This window comes from Huiozyma naganishii, chromosome 3 (assembly GCF_000348985.1).
Source record: "Huiozyma naganishii CBS 8797 chromosome 3, complete genome".
NCBI lineage: Eukaryota > Fungi > Ascomycota > Saccharomycetes > Saccharomycetales > Saccharomycetaceae > Huiozyma > Huiozyma naganishii.
This window is the reverse complement of record NC_035924.1, coordinates 559,695-574,488: the sequence shown is the minus strand read 5'-3', so window position 1 is coordinate 574,488 and position 14,794 is coordinate 559,695. Positions and strand designations below refer to the sequence as shown.

The 14,794-nt window shown below is 42.7% G+C and overlaps 8 protein-coding genes across 8 annotated transcripts; 4 read left to right on the top strand and 4 right to left on the bottom strand.

Annotated features, from left to right (window-relative positions):
* Window positions 1-70: 70 nt before the first annotated feature.
* Window positions 71-2,563, bottom strand: HIR1 (Hir1p; the record flags this gene model as incomplete). The annotated part of the gene is made up of 1 exon (XM_022607006.1): window positions 71-2,563. The coding sequence occupies one exon, from the start codon at window positions 2,561-2,563 to the stop codon at window positions 71-73; it is 2,493 nt and encodes an 830-aa protein (XP_022463646.1).
* Window positions 2,564-2,838: 275 nt separating this feature from the next.
* Window positions 2,839-5,259, bottom strand: ALK2 (protein kinase ALK2; the record flags this gene model as incomplete). Its single annotated transcript, XM_022607005.1, has 1 exon — window positions 2,839-5,259. The coding sequence occupies one exon, from the start codon at window positions 5,257-5,259 to the stop codon at window positions 2,839-2,841; it is 2,421 nt and encodes an 806-aa protein (XP_022463645.1).
* Window positions 5,260-5,725: 466 nt separating this feature from the next.
* Window positions 5,726-6,799, top strand: LAA2 (Laa2p; the record flags this gene model as incomplete). Its single annotated transcript, XM_022607004.1, has 1 exon — window positions 5,726-6,799. The coding sequence occupies one exon, from the start codon at window positions 5,726-5,728 to the stop codon at window positions 6,797-6,799; it is 1,074 nt and encodes a 357-aa protein (XP_022463644.1).
* A 140-nt stretch (window positions 6,800-6,939) lies between these two features.
* Window positions 6,940-7,395, bottom strand: MRPL28 (mitochondrial 54S ribosomal protein mL40; the record flags this gene model as incomplete). Its single annotated transcript, XM_022607003.1, has 1 exon — window positions 6,940-7,395. One exon carries the CDS (start codon window positions 7,393-7,395, stop codon window positions 6,940-6,942), a length of 456 nt encoding a protein of 151 aa, XP_022463643.1.
* Window positions 7,396-8,190: 795 nt separating this feature from the next.
* Window positions 8,191-8,415, top strand: CMI8 (Cmi8p; the record flags this gene model as incomplete). The annotated part of the gene is made up of 1 exon (XM_022607002.1): window positions 8,191-8,415. The coding sequence occupies one exon, from the start codon at window positions 8,191-8,193 to the stop codon at window positions 8,413-8,415; it is 225 nt and encodes a 74-aa protein (XP_022463642.1).
* Window positions 8,416-8,513: 98 nt separating this feature from the next.
* On the bottom strand, window positions 8,514-9,488 carry TFB3 (TFIIH/NER complex subunit TFB3; the record flags this gene model as incomplete). The annotated part of the gene is made up of 1 exon (XM_022607001.1): window positions 8,514-9,488. One exon carries the CDS (start codon window positions 9,486-9,488, stop codon window positions 8,514-8,516), a length of 975 nt encoding a protein of 324 aa, XP_022463641.1.
* A 196-nt stretch (window positions 9,489-9,684) lies between these two features.
* On the top strand, window positions 9,685-10,749 carry PFA5 (palmitoyltransferase PFA5; the record flags this gene model as incomplete). The annotated part of the gene is made up of 1 exon (XM_022607000.1): window positions 9,685-10,749. One exon carries the CDS (start codon window positions 9,685-9,687, stop codon window positions 10,747-10,749), a length of 1,065 nt encoding a protein of 354 aa, XP_022463640.1.
* Window positions 10,750-10,944: 195 nt separating this feature from the next.
* On the top strand, window positions 10,945-13,080 carry HEH2 (Heh2p; the record flags this gene model as incomplete). Its single annotated transcript, XM_022606999.1, has 1 exon — window positions 10,945-13,080. One exon carries the CDS (start codon window positions 10,945-10,947, stop codon window positions 13,078-13,080), a length of 2,136 nt encoding a protein of 711 aa, XP_022463639.1.
* Between the last annotated feature and the right edge of the window lie 1,714 nt (window positions 13,081-14,794).

The window sequence follows — 14,794 nt, the reverse complement described above, 5'->3', positions numbered from 1 at the left end:
TGTTATTTGTACAAGGTCTCATTCTGCATCGCTACAGAATATCTAAATTATGCTAGTCACAGTTGTTCGTTCAGTTAAGCTCTGTCCAACACCCCAAAGACGAGCGCCATGCGTACTTACTAACTGGGTTTGTCATATGGATAATCAGCGACTGGTCCGCATCGCGGTCTATGCTGCAATTTGTGATGCTTTTGTTAATTCTCACCCGATGTCCCTGCACCGGCTCGTTGTTCAGGATAGAAAGAATAGGAACGTTCTTGTGAATTGATTTGAACTTCTTGATGTCCCAAGAAAAGATCAGTCCTCGCTCCGTAATGGCAATTAGGTAGGAATCTTGTGTGATCATTTTAATCACTTTATGACCAAGGCTGATTCGAGGGTATTTGAGCTGGCCATTATGCGAGATTAGGTAGATAGACCCTACTGCGGTCGCCAGACACCAACACGAACAGCTTATGGATCCAGACACACAGATAACCACTTCTGGGAAAAACAGTTCAATTGTCCTTTTACCCATGCAATAACCCAGTATTCTAGTCGGGTTCTCCAGCAGAGCTGTATAATCTAGTTGTATTGCACGCTCAACACCATTTCGTATCTCGAGCGTGTTAAAGTTTTTGAGGGACCCGCACTGTGTGAGTACAACATCTGTGTCTGGTATTACGCCAGGATTTTGCAGATATCGTGTGTTTGGTTCTTCAGAATAGACCTTCTCTGCAGTCAACTTAGAGTTTAAAGTCAGAAGATGCTCGACCTCCTCTTCTTCCTCTGCAACTTCGGGATGTACTCCCCCTGGGTTTGTTTCCACGTCAGAAAAAGAACTTTCCTGGATTTCAAAGAGACTCTCTTTGGTACCCTCTCTAGTTCCCATAATTAATGTGTGCATACCAAGCCTTGGTATATCGATAGATGGCATACTCAATTTTTTGATCAACTTTTTAGGAATTTGTGCGGATTGTGGTTTTTTCAACGGTATAGAACCAGTAGGTTTAGGTAAGATGTTGTTCACAGGACTTGAACTTGGTTTGATAGGAGAGTTCTCCTTTTTTGCAGACGGTATACTAGGGGTAATCGATAATAGTGTAGGAGCTACCCTCTTTTTACCGTTTTGCATAGTAGTCTTGTTCATTTTTGCCAGATCTTTCTTCCGTTTCGGTATCAAAATATTAATGGTCTCTGTTGTTTTCAATGATGCAGGAGATTTATTTAGGCTGGTTTTTGTTGAAGTTTCAAGTTGCGGTTTGGCAATCTCATTCTTTGCATTCGGTTGGACAAACCTTTCATCTAACTCTTCTACTCTTTCCCTTTTTCGTTTATTTGCCTTCTCTTCTAACAGTATTTGATTTACACTTTCTGGGAAGTCCAATGAATCTTTGTCTGTGCCGTATCTATGCAATTGTTCGATATTCTTTTCGAGTGGGATCATTATTCCCAATTCGTTCTTGTTAAAACATAGTGCTGTAATTGTGGAATCCAGCGAAGTAACGAATAGTATGTCCCCCTTCGGCGTCCAGGCCATATCAGTTATTGGTTTGATCGCAATATCGTACGCAATAAACAGAGGTCTTGGCTTCCCCGTACTCCAAATGGCCAATGTTTTATCTTGGCCAGCAGTAGCGAGAACAGAGTCTACGGCCCCATTGGTGGTATCAGTGGTGCCACCACCCTCGATTTTATAGCCCCGTCTGGCTTCGAATAATCTTGGACTAAATCTTGCAACCTCTGTGGGAGCATCATGACCTATTAAACTAATATTTGCGTCCCATGTCCCTCTGTTCACAATAACAACAGATGTGACAGGACCGTTAGTTGCGTTAGGTGCAGCGATGTGTTGTCCATCAGGAGACCATGATAGTCTTCTAAAATATGTTGTCAAAGGAGACTCCAGGAATGGTTCATGGACAATATGTTCAATGGTGAAAGAGGTGTCTCCGGTTTTGTGGTAACGAAATATCTTTAATGTTCTGTCGTCCGAAGCCGTAGCAAAGTATTTGTTAGCGGGGTCAAATATAACACCCTTCACCAGCGATTGGTGGACATCAAACCTTTTCAAACGTTCAAATGTTGCTCCGTTCCAAATAATAACAGACCTATCGAGCCCGACAGTCACGAGTATACTAGAATCAGGTGCCCAGGCAATATCTTGAATATCATTATCGTGTGCCACTAATCTCTTCCTCACGGTCCAATGCTCCTGATCATGCTCAGCACCAAATACTGGCTGGCTTGCCCTATCCTTGTCCAATGTCCATATCAACAGGATTCTATCATCAGAACCGCTGGCTAAGTACTTCCCATCCGGAGAAAATTTAACGCAGGTAACAGATCCTGTGTGTCGGCCCATATTGGCAAGAGGCTTCTCATCATCATCTCCTGAATTATTTCCACTGGAGATTTTGCCGTTGGCAATATTTCGTATGGTGTCGACGGACCAAATCTTGATCTTCCCATCTAGTCCTCCCGTTGCTACCCTCTTGCCATCTGGAGAAACGTCAATTGTATACACCTCGTAATCCCGTAACTCCTCTCGGTGTTTCCACCAGGGCAATTTAACCAGCTTCATCTTGTGAAGCCCGCTTGATCTCTCCAACGGTTTCCTCCGTCAAGCTGCCCTCAATTTCAACCTACTTTGCTTCAAAAGCTTTTCGTTATTTGTTTTCCAACTTAAATTTCAGTTCATTGAACAAAAAACAATTGTAATAAGAATAATGTCTATTATTATTGAAGGTATACAAATATATTTGGCAGTTGCGCCGGGAATGTATATGTGAGAGGGTGTGTGTGTGTGTGTGTGTGTGTGTGTGTGTGTGTTTAATAGCAAAGGCAATATGCCTACCATTACTTCCATTTCATCAAGTCCCCAGTGGACTTTATTTCTATTTCCTTCCTTTTATTGAAGAGATGATTGCTTCTCTTCGTACTAGCAGCTGGGTACATGTCTAGTAAGACGGTTAGCTTTAATAGTTGGTCTCTCCCTGGACCCATCATTGTTCTATCTTTGTTCTTCGTCAGTAGCATAATTGCCAGGTACCTCAACCAGAGCAAATTTGTTCCTGGTTCGAAATGATTCCAATGTTCGTTTTTAGCTATGAAAATGGAACGCATGGAATTGTAGATATCGAACAGGTAGTCTCTTCCACCCTGGAAAAAAGCTGGGTGATCCAGTCTTGTATATATGACGTTGTCGTTGGAGTAGTAATTTGCTCTTGCCTTTGACAGGTCACATAAAGTGATGGTTCCGTTTTTGTCGATTAAAATGTGGTCCAAGGTCAAATTCCTGTGTTCAAATTGAAACTTAGTTTCTGCCACATACAGAATGAGAGCACATTGCCAAAAAATCTTTAAGCATGTAGACCAGTTCTTTACTTCGCGCTCTGTAATTGGATCGCCCATGTCTTTCAAGAAAAGATAGAGCGTGTTTTCATTAGTGTCAGCACTGCGAATGATATAGTTTTGGATTAAAAATGGTAACCCCGGGGTACCTGTGCACAACTTCAGAATTTTCAACTCTTTCAAACAGGACTCCATCTCGTTGAAGTCGCAAAGTAGTGGTATTTTCTTGCAGATGATGGTTTGCGATTGATCCAAACTGGAGGTGCATCTCCAAACATGTTGTGATATTTGAATTGAATGGTTTGACGACAAGGTTTCCAGATGTTGATGCTTTTTCGAGTCAATTTCTGCTGGCTCAATGACACATTTGACGGTACAAAGGTCCAATATCTCGTTGAGCATATTATCGTCGTAGGACTTCTTTTCCATGGGGATTTTAGAGTTCAACGACAGCAGCGACGCAGAATTTTTCAGTTTGGCTCTGATTTTGTCCCTGGAAACCGCGTTAGGCACTGGTAGCGATATGTTATTGGTATTAGTGGTGCCATTGGAGTGGCTACTGTGAACTGAGTTCATGGAGGAGCTGATAGTCAGTAGACTCGATCCGTCATCCCCTCCAGTATTTGATTGGCGCCTATTTTTGAATTTTGGTAGCGAAGAATGCGATGTTTTGTGTTTCAAATTTGGTTGGGACGACCTATGTTTCAAGCTGCTTATCGAAAGGGAAAGACTGGAGGTTGACGTCCTTTTGTTCAAAGTTGTGTTTGCTCCGTTCAGCTGTTGGCCACCAGTATAATCTATGTTCGAGTAGAAGGAAAGCTGGTCGTTGTTTGTGCCTGAATGGAAGTCTGCCAGAGAACTTTTCTGCCTCAGCTTCTTCTTCCCCGTCTGCTTATCAATAACGTTTGGATTATGCCTTTGGTTTTGGCTGTGCTGATAATATTCTTGGTTATGTATGTTGTTGCCACCGTTATTCAACTGGGTTGGCCTCTTCCAAAATTTCCATTTGGATAGTGATGTCGACGAGGACATCGACGAAATGCTTGGTCTTTTGGTATGAATACTGAGGTTGTCCATTGAGCTGTTCAGCATGGACATAGAGTTTTTCGATGTGTTTGTGTTCATTGACGAGAGCGAGGGCCTTCTAAAGCTGTTCTGCGTTTCAACTGTGTTCAAAGTGTTTCTCAAGGGTTTCAACGGTTGTCTGGAGTCCGAGTTCGTAACTGTTATCGAAGGTTTACTTTTCTTGAATTTTGTACCTTTGTTGCTACCATTTGTCCGGATACTTGCGTTTGAACTAGTCGTTGACGAGAACAATGGTTGATTCTCCTTATCGAGCTCGCTATTTTCCGAGGTAACAATCTTATTTAGTAACTGTCTCAGTGATGAACCAGTGGACGATCTTTTCAGACTGTGTGTTCTGGAACGGTTGGAGGCCTTTTCGAGGGGCTGTCCCTCAATGGATTGACCGTCTATATTACTACTTGAGGAGGTGCTCACCACTGAAAGTCGGTTGTTGTTACTACTGTGACTGCTCGCAACAATCTTCGCAGTGTTTGAGTCCAGCGTGAAAGATGACCATCTCTTCTTGGACGAAGAAGAATGGTTAGACATAAACGACCACCTTTTCTTCTCCTCGGATTTCCCAGCAATGCTCGTTCTTGGAGTAGCCGTGTTTGCGTTTGGACTGTTATTACTACTCTGGCTCTTTATAGTTTTGCTCTGGCTTCTTTTACCCGTTGATTTCTTCTCATCGTGCAGTTTCTGCCGACTCTTCGTCCCACTGCTGCTGATTCTCTGTCTTACCGGTCCACTTTCCTGTACTAGACGACTCTCACTGTCTGAGTTGTCGGAAACGACAAGGGCAATGAACTTCTGTCCCTTGCCCGTATTCCAGTCCTCGAATGAATCATCCTCGTAATCCATGTTGCTTTGACCCGAATGAAACCAAAAAAAGAAAAGAAAGGAAGCTCAATAAAGAGAAAGTTAGAGGTTGTAAGAGCAAATTGCGTTTTATATTTATTTCACTTACCTTACCTCTCTCCCCAAAAACACTAGTCCCTAGTCGTCTTATTGCCGAGCACTATCAAAGATTGAACAGAGATCTTACCACTAATCATAATTCCTCTCTTGAAAAGTTCTTATTAACTTCAAAAAGAAAAAAAGAAAAAAAAAAGTAGCAAAAGAGGAAAACAAAAAACAAACACGATTTTTTTGTTTAGCCTTTTTCCCGATTTGGAGGCAATATACCCTTTCCGGAAAGTGATTGATATAAACGTGGCCCCACCTTCCACTTCGGGAAATTACTGCCCCGATCAGGACACACACATTCCCGATCTGGAACAACGGGAAAATTTGAAAAAAAATGGAAGCAGGCGGGTAACGTATTTTAATGTTTCACGTGCTCTTTTTTTTTTTCGTGTTCTGTGCGGAAGATCTTGCCCACATAAGGGCCAGCCATCTCGCACCTGGACTTGGTGACAGTGGACGGGATGGGCCAAGTTTTGAAGAGGTCGGGTCCTGTGTAGTTGCTGTTGGTTATTTGATGAGTGAGGTGCAGTCTCTTGAGGGAAGTGAGGGTGGGAGTGATAGGTCTAGTGGAGGTGGTGTTGAAGAGAACGATGACGATTTTGGGAATTTTTCAGATGCGTCCATTGAGGCTGCAGAGGAATCGGAGCAGGGCCAGGAGGATGACGATGCGGTTGCGTTGATGGATGAACCTAAGAATATACCGAACGTGTTGAATAAGTGTCTTGATAAACTTTTTGGTCCCAATGAGGAGACATCATCGGCTCCTGATACAGAGTCGCAATTTCAACTGGATGATATATTAAATGAGGAGAGACCGAGAATAATTTATAGACAGTTAGTGACAGCCCAGATTCTGTCACAGCCCTTTATATGGAGTCGGTCCCACATTAGAGAGTCTCTTTTGCATATTTTGGGGGTAGATGACAAGAAACGTACCACACGCCAAGAGACTCGTGAAATACAATTAGACGATTCTCTGTACCTTCGAATCTTGCAGCATTTAAACGTTGCGAAGCCTAACTCGGAGAGTGGTAGCACTAGTGGTGCTGGGAGCTTACCATTGCTGAGGGATCGGTTTAAGATCAAGTATGCGCCACGCTTAGCACAGCCTGCCTCGTTGCAAGAGGAGATAGATAAAGAGCAAGAGGCACGTATCCCGACGCTGATTACCGAGGGCATAGCAGACCGAGATACGATTGGGTTAAAGGAGTACCACGACGAGTTGTGTCATCAAATCGATTCGTTGGCGATGAAGTTGCGAGACCTAAATGGGAGGCAGGAGTTGCTCACTCAAGATAAATTGTTGTTTGAGAATGTAATCACAAACCTTATTGGGCACACACAGCGGCTACAGAGGGACGAAATTGCATTATACAATAAACAGTTCAAAAAACGGGGCAAACAGAAACTTGGTAAATGGGTACCAAATTTCTGAAAGTGCATTAGCTCTCTTATATAGAGAAACGAATACTATTGATACGATGCATCGAAGATCCCTATTTTACACACATATTTACAAAAAGGATGGAGGGGGGGGCGAGGGGCGTCGACAGCCACTCTTTACCGGCTCATTCGTCAGGTAGTCTTCTTATAATCGTAATACCATATTTTATTAGCTGGGTAGTCTGTTGGTATTTTCAAGTCTATTGGGAACAGTTTCCCACTCTCATCGACATTGGCAGCTTTGAACAAAGCGGGACTCAATTCCTTCAACCGGTCCATAGCCTCGTTGATGCTATAGTACTGTTTCCTCAAGGCAGTTTGTCGCCGCGTCACCATCTGGTCCTGGTACACTTTCCAACTCTTCTCTATAGTCTGATGTTTTATCAAGTCCTCACTCGACAGTTTCAATCTCGTTGGCTGTTTCTTCCTAGCAGACATAACATTCAGTTGCGTCACGACTCTCTGCATCTGCGGCGAAAGGGCCGATCCCTTTGCCTTGGTTCTTTTGAACCTGCATGGAACCAGCACCGTCGTTGCACGCAGTCCTCTGTGCAGAGAGCTAGTACCAGACAATTGTGCAGTCAACATCCCACGGAAACTCGGAGCTGTACTGTGAACAACCCTCACGAAGAAGTTTCTCTTTCTCCATGAACAGTCTTATATATCTCTTTCCTCTCGCTTTCTCATGTGGGTTTGGACAATAAAATTGGGACCAAGCCCTAGCTCGTAATCAAGCCCTAACTAGTACTCAAACCCTAACTTCTTCCAAACCCTAATTTTGTCAACCCTAATGGTACCAAACCCTAATGGTATTAAGCCCTAACTTTTCCAGACCAAGCCCTAAAAACGCAACACCCAGAAACCGTCGCTCCAAGACCCTGCCTATGACGTCATTTTGGGGATTGTGGGGCTCGGAGGGGTTTGAAGTGAAGTGCGTTGAAGTGTATTGAAGAGAAGGTGTTCAAGACGCGTTATACCGTGTGGTTAGGGGACGTAGAAGGTGGTGATCGGATGTTTACCCCTCCCTCTCAGACTGGTATATAATACAGAGGGTTTGTTCACAGGGTGATTTCTTTGAAGTTATTATTTGGTGGATAGAAGTCGAATCGATAGAAGAACTGGTCGGACTTTTACCACTGACACTCGCAAGAAAGCTTGCACAGACACTACAACAGCAATGAACGACGAGGATTATAGGGCACTATTCTACAGGAATAACTTGGGCCAAACGCCGCCACCGTTCGAGGACCCACGCCTAGACGATCACAGTGGTATTCCAGGGCTCGGTGGGGCGCCCCGCCTTCGTATGACGAGGCAGTTAAGACGAACGAGCTTGCTGCAGCAGAGGCGTCGCAGTTCCAGGAAAATGGGTTTACCCAACACATGGAGACTTCCCTCGGGGAACCAGACCCGTACAGCAGTGCTGGGGCGCAAAACTGGCAACAAAACCCACAACTGAAAAGCCACGAGGAACATTGTAACCATTCACCGGCAAATGTACGGCAACAGCAAACTTACACACATGTACCCCATGGGGCCTCGAATAGGAACTACCCAGGATCACAAACATTGACATACACCAATTCCAACAACCAACCAAGGAGATAAAATGCACGGTTCGACTGCCGTGCGTTCTTTCTTCAACTATATATATAAGTAATTCTGTGTGATAATATTTCGTACGTAAAAGAAGTAATGGTTTCCTTCTATGATGCTAGTTCTTCTGATACGATGCAGCCAAGTCCCATGAATGCCTCTGTGAGAACTCTATCGTACACGTAATCTGTCCTGAACCCAGAAGCCAGGTACTCTCTGTTCGACTCCAAGTCTTTGATAAATGGGTCGTTGTAATGGTCAGGATTTATGCTATACCGTTTCTCGACATCTCTGTCCCCGTTAAACGGTGTCGTCAACGGCATGGTGCCCTTGCTTTGATTGTCATCGGTCGCCGTCAACGCCATGAACCCTGGATTTTCTCTTAGTGCCCTGTTCAGGTCGTCTAGTTTCCTCCTCGCAGAGGATTTCTTTAACTTGACCGAGTTGTTAACACCTTCGATGATTTCACTGGCGTCAACACCATTCGAGTTCGCCAAACGGTTCACTATCTCTTTCTTAGCCCACTCCTTCTGCTGGCGGTCCTCCTCCTCCACTTCGCGCTCCAGTTGTCTCTGTCGCAACTTCATGTCCTTCTCCCGCTGCTGCCTTTGAACAAAAGTCTCAGAGTCCAGTTTACTTCTCTCTATGTTGTTCAAAATCAACTGTCTGTTTAATTCCTCATAGTCCCTTAACTTCTGCTCTGTGTCGACAACGTCGATCCCGTGGTCTAAATTGTATACTATATCTTCAATATCCTCCAGGTACTTATTATAAGCGGTCAAATCCCCCTTGAAGTCCGCCAGCGTCTGGTTGTAAACGTTATGCACCCTCTTCCGTATATCCACCTCCTTCTCCACCTCCACATCGTCAAATATCTGCGTCTTGAACTTGTTCTTTCTTAGAATCTTATCACACCGTTTATAAGGACACGGAGCGGGACCAAGACTGAATATACGGTCCACACAGTTTTCACAGATCTTATGGTAGCACTCAGGGTTGACTAAAAATCTCAAATCCGGTGACAAATACCTATCCGTCTTACAGATGGGACACATGTCCCTGTTCTCTTCCTCATAGTCATCCATTATATTATGTTCAGCTTTGGGTTTGTAAAGTCTCGTGTCTGTTACAACTCGCCATCGTTGAAGAGAACAGTCTCACTTATTCATCTTCTTTTGCCTATTTTCCCTATTTTTTTTTGCTAGTTTCTTCTTCAATCGAATGTTGCGTACCTTAACGTTGGGTCGTTTGCGGTAAAGTGGGCAACAGCATGCATTATTCATGGTATTTGTATGGAATTTAAGATGGTTGTCGAAGCACCTTGACTTTTTGACACCCGCAGTGGCATTCGGGCTTCTAATCTACGGGAATTGGGCGTATATTCATAAGTTTGCAATCAAGAAACTGTTTCATCAGCATGGAAGATTGGCCACCGCGGTGGGCTTGATTGCCACAATAGGGGTGCTGGATATCTGCGTGCTTCTTATTTGGGTGCAGGTCTTGTTGGTGGGGCCTGGTGCACAGAAAACAATCGAGCCGTACACATTGCTGCCTCCAGCCCAGGTGACGGATCCCCGAGCAGAATCCTTCACCTCACCACAGGTGAATAAACCACCACTTATTTATCAATGCGATGAAAATGGATACCCGACTTGGTGTGCTCATTGCCAATCTGTGAAATCCTTAAGAACGCATCATTCAGGGCGTACTGGCTCCTGCGTTTTCAAGTTTGACCACTACTGTGGATGGCTGGGAACCCTCATAGGGGCAGGGAATTATTTGCTATTTATCCAATTCCTCGTGTACATGGACTGTCTACTGCTCATCATGTGGATTAGCATGAGCCCCTTCATCCGCGTGTACACCTTCCGAAGAGATGGAAATTTGATAGCCATCTATATTCTCAGCGTGTGGTGCTCGCTATTTGTTACAGGGCTGTTAACGGCACATATCTACATGATATCGCTCAACCTAACGTCATTGGAAGGCATTATCTTGAAGAAAACACCAAAGAAGAATGCGGAACCAAAACCGTACTACGTGTGTTACAAAAACCCTAAAGACCATTGTAGATACGTCATCAAATTAACAGGTCCACAATTTATGTCAATATGGAGGAAATGCACGATATGGGCTAATTGGATAGATCAGCTGGGGGAAAGAGCGTACCTCTGGTTTGTCCCCATATACACATCTAAGGGCAAGTCAAGAGATATCGAGTCTGCGTTCGACGAAACGGGGAGCAGAATAAACGACAAGATTTTAACACTGATTGATGGCAAGCTACAGTCGGGCGAGTACCTCAAGCGGTTCGAAGCCTACGGGGACGGACACGACGAGCTGTGACAAGTTGTAGCGGTGCCATTCTGAAACACGCAGGAATCGCAAAAGTACGAATGAAAATTGTGAAAGGAAAAAATTAAAAAGAAGCAATTTTGATGGAAACGTCATTCACCACCCAATTTATGGGCGCTGCGTTTTAACGAAAAGATCCCGCTGTAGAGGTCTGACTGCACTTTCGTGCGTTGTTGTGTGTGTATTATGGAGTATCTGGAGCATGATTTTGACCCAAAGACCTGGACTGTTTCCCAATTGAGAGGGGTGTTGGTTGAAAACGGTGTTGAATTACCATCCAAAGTGAAAAAACAGCAATTGGTTCGTTTGTTCAATAAAGAGATAGTCCCCAAGAGAAAGGATCTGAGAAAGAGGCATCTTGATGTTAAACCTAATGATCACGGAATTAATGTCGTTGAAACAAATAAGACGGGTTCCCCCATAAAAAGAAAGAGAGCTAGAGCTACAGATTCTACACAGGATGGCAAGCAAGGCGATGACACAGAAACGAAGAAGAAAAAGCCAAAGAAGGCGAAGAAGACTCTCAGATCTGAAAGAGCGAAATTGACTGAGCTGAGAGAAGGCTCGCGCAACGAAAATAAAGTGGCCATTGAAACTTTGAAACCAAACATTAACAAGCTAAAAGTTTCCCCAGAATTTGCCAAGCAATTACAACAAGTATCGGAATATGGAGTAAGTTCGGCGGATGAGATCGAGAAATTGGACCCCGCAAAGAAGGATACCTCTCGTATCGATGACAGTCATAGACCTTTTAGGGATAGTAATACTGAACCGTATGGACTATTCACACCAAATGTGTTGACATCGAAGGTTTTTTCTGAGAATGCATCGGAGACGGAACGGGTGCAGAACGACGAGAATTACAGAAACAGAAAGGGAAGACATCAAATAATCCAACCCTCTAAAGTCCACGATGAAGTGGACAGCGATGAAACCAAGTTAAGACGTCGATATGTGGCCGACCTTTCCCAGGACAGAGAAACGCAAAAACATCCTATTAATAACAATTCCTACGATCATCCCATAGAGGTATTATCAGAAGAAGAGGACGAGGCACAATTTGTTTATCGAGAGACAAGCGGGAAAAAAAAGGTGTTATTGAATTCAGAAATCAAAGAGACCTTGCAGGTAAATACGGAAAGTGGAACTAAACAGCTTGATGAGGACTCTAAGGAGGTCATACTAAAACAAAACCTTGAAAAAAAGGCATTACCACCAAAAAAGTCTGCCGAAAATGGACTTGAAAACCGCGACTCTATTATTTCCTTTGCAAGAGCGAAATCGGTCTTCCTGGGAAGTATACAGTTCGTGGCAATTGCATCTGTTGTACTTTGGGGAGTATGGTATCGGGAACAAAGAATCGCAGTCGGTTTTTGTCATCACGAATTACCTCTCAAAAAACTGTGTCCTGATCGTCTTATCCAAATTTATCAAACATTCGTCTTGGATCTATCATTCTTTGATTCTATTTTGGAAAAGTATGCACCCAAATGCATCGACTGTCCCGAAAATGCTATGTGCTTTTCCCACATGAGACTCATATGTGATGCTGGTTACATTGCCATGTCATCTTGGAAGTCCCTCAACGGTCTTCTTCCAATAAATGGACATTGCATCAAAGACATGAAAAAAGATGAAATTCTTAAAGATATCTTCCAGAGCTGCCTTGAGGATTTAAGGATGGAAAACGCTGAGAAAAACTGTGGTGAGGGAGAGAACAATTTGGAGAGTGGGATTTCTAGTTCTATCCTATTTGAAAAACATTTTAGAAAAGTTATCGAAGATCAAAACTGGTCCACGTATGAGGGTAAACAGTTGTGGGGTACGGTATTAGATAAATTGAAAGGTATGCCAGAGGTGTCGTGGAGTTATAGGGAGGATGAATTGGTTGGTATCAATCTACGCTCCCATTCCAGGAAATATATCGGCTTCGGTTGCAGGTATGGTCGTCATATCAAAAATACTGTTATGACCTATCAGCACCATCTTATTGGGCTTATTGTAGCTTTATTGGTGTTTATCATTGTTAAGAAAAGGGTGAAAAGTTATAAGATCGAACAGGATAAGATTAGATTGTATACTGAAAATGCTATTGACAGGCTAAAGAAATCTAAACTAGAGAATAACGACCCACCTTTTGTCCATACTGTACAACTACGAGATGTCATATTGGCAGACGTTGCTGATTTGCACGAAAGAAATGAAATATGGGGTTCAATGGTCAAGCGTATGGATAAGGATAAGAATGTCTTATCGAGTCAAATGGAAATACATGGGGAAATCATGAGGTGTTGGATGTGGACTGGTGACTTAGCTGAATAGGCTTTCTAAACTATGAAAATGAATCATCGTACTATGTAAACTACTAGTTACTATAGAAAAGCGCAGACGTACTATCTATAACGGGCTCATGTGGAAATCATTTAGGTATACCGAAGTACCCTACTAGTCCCATCACCATTCACCTCTTTGGTATGGTGTACACAACATGTCCACCATAAGTATCTAATGCATCATATAGCGGCGTATCCGTTACTAATACATCAGATATTCCCACAGGAGGACGCACAAATTTCAACAAGTGCTATGTAAGAGCTAAAGCAGGTTGTGATTGAGTAAAATGTGTAAGGACTCTGATATTGTGTATTTACGCCGTATACGTAAAGTATGTAGTTATATCAGTTGTGCTTCCTTGTCTAAGACTGGTTTTTTCCTTGGGTCCTGGATTTAGAGACGGTCTTGAAAGAAGTCGGTGCAGCTACCTTGGGGGTTATATATGTTCCGGATAACGGGCCATTCGCATGTCTCGAGTTCGTATACTCACATGTCGGGTTTATAATAGTTCACAGAACTGTATTAGATAGGGTAACGGGTCATGAGTCCATTCCCAAAGGGAGTTCCCAATTTATCCTCACATGCTATTATTTGTTTATGTTTTTTGGAAATATTTAATACTTGCTGTTTTGCTATGTTAAAAAATAAAAGAGCCTCTTTATCTCCAATAAATAAAATTGTAAAACTGGCCAGGCACGTGTGAATACTGTTAAACTCCAAGGGTTAAACTTGTTGGATATTGTCTTTCTCGCCGTGACTATCCATTTTAAGTAGAGTATGAGAGATGACTTAGATAAATTGACTTCTTAGTTATACTATATAAGTATAAGGTTCGATGGTCTCTTCTGTATGTCCAGAAAGATAGAGACCGATACTATAGATATAACTAGTCTTTATATATGTGAGAATTTCCCAGATATTCTCAGAATAGGATTATGTTTCATAGTGCGACATACGTGGCACTATTGTTATACGTTTCATAGTTGCCACGTATCACTATAGTTGCCACGTTTCATTCTCGTTTCATATAATGTTTATGCCTATGATGATATCTTATCACCCCTATAATAGTCATTTTCTATATTCAGCATTATTTAAGCTTTAGAGTGAGAAATAAACGAATTGTTTAATATTATTTGACAATTGGCGCCATTTCAAGCAATCACTCAAAACAAAAATTATAAACATGTAGGACCCAAAGTATGTTTTGATTAGATAGTATGTGCAAGAACATTTTGATGTTCTTCCTTATGCCGTATATGTGGTTAAAGGTATGATACTAGCTGTAGTTGCTTTTTCAAGATTGTCCTCGTTTGTTGGGCAGGGATCAAGAGAATATTTTGAAAGTTACTGTCCGTATTCGTGAATACAGAAATGGTATTCGACTCAGTCTTCGCCATTTTTCTAGAAAAGATCAGGTTTGAAGCTTTCTACCTGGCGTGTATATTGTAGATACTGTGTCGTTATTTTTTCTGACAGAAGAATACAAGTTTCTACCTTTTTGCAACAAAGATGAGATTGCAGCCAAAACTGATCAACGGTGTTGGTAGTCTCTGAATTAACGAAAACCACCAAGAAAATTAGACTAAACTTAAACTTTAATGGAATGTCTTGAGTACTTGTAGAGCTCTACCAGCTTTTCAGGTGTCTTAATGTCAGAAATGAAATGTCAGGTAGTCCTACAATTTTACTTATCGTCATA